The 6,000-nt window shown below is 42.6% G+C and overlaps 1 protein-coding gene across 16 annotated transcripts in view; it reads left to right on the top strand.

Annotated features, from left to right (window-relative positions):
• The window catches only part of LOC139383183 (amyloid beta (A4) precursor-like protein 2), a 159,263-nt gene that overhangs the window by 74,201 nt on the left and 79,062 nt on the right, over nucleotides 1–6,000 (top strand). For all 16 annotated transcript variants that reach the window (XM_071127616.1, XM_071127607.1, XM_071127615.1 and 13 more), the window contains exon 6: nucleotides 1,121–1,320. In XM_071127616.1, the coding sequence (XP_070983717.1) occupies nucleotides 1,121–1,320 (200 nt within the window). The remainder of the gene's footprint in view (nucleotides 1–1,120; nucleotides 1,321–6,000) is intronic.

Raw genomic sequence — 6,000 nt, 5'->3', positions numbered from 1 at the left:
TAAGATCACCATGAGCAACTCCAAGCGTCGGCTGGAGTGGTGTAAAGCCACCGCCATTGGACCTTGGAGCAGTGGAAACACGTTCTCTGGAGTGATGAATCACCGAATGGCAGTCCGTGGGACAAATCTGGGTTTGGCGGATGCTAGGAGAACACTACCTGCCCCAATGCACAGTGCCAACTGTAAAGTTTGGTGGAGGAGGAATAATGTTCTGGGGCTGTTTTTCATGGTTCGGCTCCTTAGATCCAGTGAAGGGAAACCTTAACACTACAGTATACAATGACATTCTAGATGAATCTGTGCTTCCAGATTTGTGGCAACAGTTTGGGAAAGGCCCTTTCCTGTTTCAGCATGACAATACCCCCGTGCACAAATCGAGGTCCATACAGAAATGGTTTGTCGGGATCGATGTGGAAGAACTTGACTGGCCTGCACAGAGCCCTGACCTCAACCCCATCGAATACATTTGGGATGAATTGGAACGCCGACAGCGAGCCAGACCTAATCGCCCAACATCAGTGCCCGATGTCACTAATGCTCTTGTGGCTGAATGGAAGCAAGTCCCTGCAGCAATGTTCCAACATCTAGTGGAAAGTCTTCCCAGAAGAGTGGAGGCTGTTATAGCAGCAATGTTCCTACATCTAGTGGAAAGCCTTCCCAGAAGAGTGGAGGCTGTTATAGCAGCAATGTTCCAACGTCTAGTGGAAAGCCTTCCCAGAAGAGTGGAGGCTGTTATAGCAGCAATGTACCAACATCTAGTCGAAAGCCTTCCCAGAAGAGTGGAGGCTGTTATAGCAGCAAAGGAGGAACCAACTCCATATTAATGCAAATGATTTTGGAATGCGATGTTCGACGAGCATTTGGTCATGTAGTGTTGACGAGCACCACAAATGTAGTGTTCATAACCCAGACCAGCTTTGATCTGACACATCGATTTAATTTATTCTACTATTAATTAAATCTCTCTCTTCTCTCTTCTTTCTCTCCCCTCTCTCTCTCTTTCTCTCTCTCCCCTCTCTCTCTCTTTCTCTCTCTCCCCTCTCTCTCTCTTTCTCTCTCTCTCCCCTCTCTCTCTCCCGTCTCTCTCTCCTGTCTCTCTCTCTCCCCGTCTCTCTCTCAGCGAGGCCCCAGCTGATGAGCAGCCCACCACTCAGAAAGAGGAGGAGCCATTGGATGAGGAAGATGAAGATGAGGAAGAGTACCACTATGTGTATGAAGATGAGGAGGCCGACAGAGAGGAAGAGGAGGAGGAGGAGAAGAAAGAGAGGGATAGTGTTCCAGAGAGCCAGGATGAAGACAAGACCCTGACAGAGGTCAAAGGTTGGTACTGTCTTTTATTCTTTCTTTTCCACCTTTTAGAGTTAGAGTTGCCGTCGGCAACAGACCTGCTGGCAGAACCGGCCTGCGAGTTATTTTTTGTTTTATTTTTTTAGCGAAATATATAATATATTATAATATAATAAAATGCACTACTGTTCAAAAGTTTGGGGGTCAATTATGTCACTTAGAAAAGTCCTTGTTTTTGAAAGAAAAGCACTTTTTTTTTGTCCATCGAACTACAGTGTAGCCAATGTTGATGTTGTAAATGACTATTGTAGCTGGAGACGGCAGATTATTCTTTTTTAATGGAATATCTACATAGGCGTACAGAGGCCCATTATCAGCAACCATCACTCCTGTGTTCCAATGGCACGTTCTGTTAGCTAATACAAGTTTATCATTTTAAAAGGCTAATGGATCATGAGAAAACCCTTTGGCAATTATGTTAGCACAGCTGAAAACTTGTCCTGATTTTAAAGAAGCAATAAAACTGGCCTTCTTTAGACTAGTTGAGTATCTGGAGCATCAGCATTTGTGGGTTTAATTACAGGCTCAAAATGGCCAGAAACAAAGGACTTTCTTCTGAAACTTGTCAGTCTATTCTTGTTCTGAGAAATGAAGGCTATTCCATGCCAGAAATTTCCAAGGAACTGAAGATCTCGTACAACGCTGTGTACTACAAAACACCGGTCTCAATGTCAAGAGTGAAGAGGTGACTCCGGGATGCTGGCCTTCTAGGCAGAGTTCCTCTGTCCAGTCTCAACGTCAACTTCTGCCTTCTAGGCAGAGTTGCAAAGAAAAAGCCATATCTTAGACAGGCCAATAAAAATAAAATATCAAGATGGACACAAACACTGGACAGAGGAAGATTGGGGAAAAAGTGTCATGGACAGACTAATCTAAGTGTTCGGATCACACAGAAGAACATTTGTGAGATGCAGAAAAAATGAAAAGATGCTGGAGGAGTGATTACCGCTATCTGTCAAGCATGGTGGAGGGAATGTGATGGTCTGGGGGTGCTTTGGTAGTGGTAAATTTGGAGATTTGTACAGGGTAAAAGAGAGCCTTCCTTCTTCAAGATATCACTCCATTTTGCAACAGCTAGCTAGCTGGCTACAGTAGGCCACTTTGTAGGCTATAACTCAACTGAGAAAACGCCATCTGTCAAGCATGGTGGAGGCAATGTGATGGTCTGGGGTAGTGGTAAAGTGGGAGATTTATACAGGTGTCGTGTCTGGCTATGCCGGATTAAGTGATATGACATGCTATTCTATAAAATTATTTATCCGTAATTAATATTACCTGATTGAGCTAATCATGTAAATGTAATTAACTAGAGAGTCGAAGGACCACTAAATAATATTTATAGAGCTGTTATCTTCCGAATAAACTCTTAAAGACCTAGTAATATTTTACATCAATAGCAGTCAATATTAATCGTCACCTTAATTCAGTCTCATCTGAAAGTTGTATATTCTTGGTTATCTTCACGAACCCTGGCTAACAAGTTGAATCAGCAATACAAAATGTGATTATTTATTTACTAAATACCTAACTAATCACACAGGATTACACAATTAATCATACCTTGATTACAAATGACGTCCTAAAGGAAAACGTCCCTAGCGGGCGGAACAGATATGACAGATTGTTACACAAAAGAAAAGGGGGCGGGGTTTGAGTGAAAGAGCGGGAAGACTGAGGAACAAAGGGCGAAGCTGTGCTATCGTAAATACAGTATCTTATGCATTCTAAATTACCACCCATTTGGAAAAGGAAAATGCAATAAATATTTACTCTGAGCTGCTCTTCGGTAGGTTGGTGGTAGATGGAAGGCCGTGTTGCCCAACCGAGTCCTTTGAAGAATGTTTCTGCTGGTAAATTAGTTACGTTGTAGTAACGTCATTGTATGATAGACGGGATACTGTCTGTTCCTTCCTAACCCTCGTTTGCAGCTGCTGTTGCTAACTCAACGGCTAGGAGGTATCACTTCTGTAGTGAATAAGAGTTCAAAGTTCATACCATTCGCAACCAAAGCTCACGCTGATGTTGGCTTCGTTCTGTAGTTATTATCTGAACCATTCTGGCATCGGACCGTCGTCCCCACATCCTCAGAACAGGAGGTTATATTGTCGTCAAGGCTTTATATAGGAAGGGAGAGGAGGGTGTGTTTGAAAAGTTTTATAGCCCTTGTCCCTTCACAGGGGAGGGCCACTGATTGAGCAGAGCCCTAACCTTATGAAAACCCAAATCTCACATTTTAGAAGCTAAAATCACATTTCATCCCATCACGAATAATTTTATATTCAAACATTTAAATTGAACAACAATTCCATGTGAATCCGATAACTCTGATGTGTAGACTTTCCACTGTAGAGTTTATGTCATCTTATCATTGATGAGAATGTCTCAGATGACAACCGAACTGACATCATATTCATTAAGTACCACTGCATATGTTCAATTGTTCGGATTACCAGAATATAGTTAATTTCCCCCCACATTCTGATGTTCCCAGAATCTCTATGTTAACCAAGGGTTTTTCAAATGCAACATCAGTAGGGTAGAGAGAGAGGAAACAGGGGGGAAGAGGTCTTTATGACGGTCATAAACCAACCCCCAGGCCAACGTCATGACACAGGGTAAAGGGATCTTGAAGAAGGAAGGCTATCACTCCATCATGCCATACCGTGTGGGCTTAATTAGAGCCAATTTCCTCCTACAACAGGACAATGACCCAAAGCACAGCTCCAAACTATGCAATAACTATTTAGGGAAGAAGCAGTCAGCTGGTATTCTGTCTATAATGGAGTGGCAAGCACAGTCACCGGATCTCAACCCTATTGAGCTGTTGTGGGAGCAGCTTGACCGTTTGGTACGTAAGAAGTGCCCATCAAGCCAATCCAACTTGTGGGAGGTTCCTCAGGAAGCATGGGGTGAAATCTCTTCAGATTACCTCAACACATTGACAACTAGAATGCCAAAGGTCTGCAAGGCTGTAATCGCTGCAAATGGAGGATTCTTTGACGAAAGCAAAGCCATTATTTATAACCTTGTCAACGTCTTGACTATATTTCATAATCATTTTGCAACTCATTTCATGTATGTTTTCATGGAAAACAAGGACATTTCTGAGTGACCCCAACCTTTTGAACGGTTGTGTGTGTGTGTATGTAGTCTCTGTACTCCAGCACTTTGGATTTAAAATGATACAATGACTGAGGTTAAAGGTCAGACTGTCAGCTTTAATTTAAAAGGTATTTTCATCCATATCGGGGGAAACGTTTAGAAATAACAGCTCTTTATGTACACAGTCCCCCTGTTTTAGAGGACCAGAAATAACAGCTCTTTATGTACACAGTCCCCCTGTTTTAGAGGACCAGAAATAACAGCTCTTTATGTACACAGTCCCCCTGTTTTAGAGGACCAGAAATTACAGCTCTTTATGTACACAGTCCCCCTGTTTTAGAGGACCAGAAATAACAGCTCTTTATGTACACAGTCCCCCTGTTTTAGAGGACCAGAAATTACAGCTCTTTATGTACACAGTCCCCCTGTTTTAGAGGACCAAAAGTATTGGGACAAATTCACTTAAATGTGTTTTAAAGTAGTTCAAAGTTTAGTATTTGGTCCTATATTCATAGCACGCAATGATTACATCAAGCTGGTGACTCTACAAACTTGTTGGATGCATTTTCTGTTTGTTTTGGTTGTTTCAGATGTTGTGCCCAATATAAATAGTAAATGGTTCAGGTGCATCTTGTTTCCATTGATCATCCTTGAGATGTTTCTACAACTTGATTGGGGTCCACCTGTGGTAAATTCAATTGATTGGACATGATTTGGAAAGGCACTCACCTGTCTATATAAGGTCCCACAATTGACAGTGCATGTCAGAGCAAAAACCAAGCCATGAGGTTCAAGTAATTATCCGTAGAGCTCAGAGACAGGATTGTGTCTAGGAACAGATCTGGAAAGGGTACCAAAAAAAATGTATTTTAAAGCTGGCAGGCTGCACTTTGACCTCATAGTCATTGTATCATTTAAAATCTAAAGTTCTGGAGTACAGAAACAAAACGTGTCTCCCAATACTTTTGGAGCTCACTGAAAATACAACAAAAGTGTGTGGACACCTTCTTCTTCTCGTCAAACATCTCATTCCAAAATCATGAGTATTAATATGGAGTTAGTTCCCCCTTTGCTGCTATAACAGCCTCCTGGGAAGGCTTTCCACTAGATGTTGGAACATTGCTGCTATAACAGCCTCCACTCTCCTGGGAAGGCTTTCCACTAGATGTTGGTACATTGCTGCTATAACAGCCTCCACTCTTCTGGGAAGGCTTTCCACTAGATGTTGGAACATTGCTGCTATAACAGCCTCCACTCTTCTGGGAAGGCCTTCCACTATATGTTGGAACATTGCTGCTATAACAGCCTACACTCTTCTGGGAAGGCTTTCCACTAGATGTTGGAACATTGCTGCTATAACAGCCTCCACTCTTCTGGGAAGGCTTTCCCCTAGATGTTGGAACATTGCTGCCATAACAGCTTCCACTCTTCTGGGAAGGCTTTCCACTAGATGTTGGAACATTGCTGCTATAACAGCCTCCACTCTTCTGGGAAGGCTTTCCACTAGATGTAGGAACATTGCTGCTATAACAGCCTCCACTCTTCTGGGAA

Source organism: Oncorhynchus clarkii, chromosome 24, assembly GCF_045791955.1.
Source record: "Oncorhynchus clarkii lewisi isolate Uvic-CL-2024 chromosome 24, UVic_Ocla_1.0, whole genome shotgun sequence".
Lineage (NCBI taxonomy): Eukaryota > Metazoa > Chordata > Actinopteri > Salmoniformes > Salmonidae > Oncorhynchus > Oncorhynchus clarkii.
This window is presented reverse-complemented; position numbering and strand designations above follow the sequence as displayed.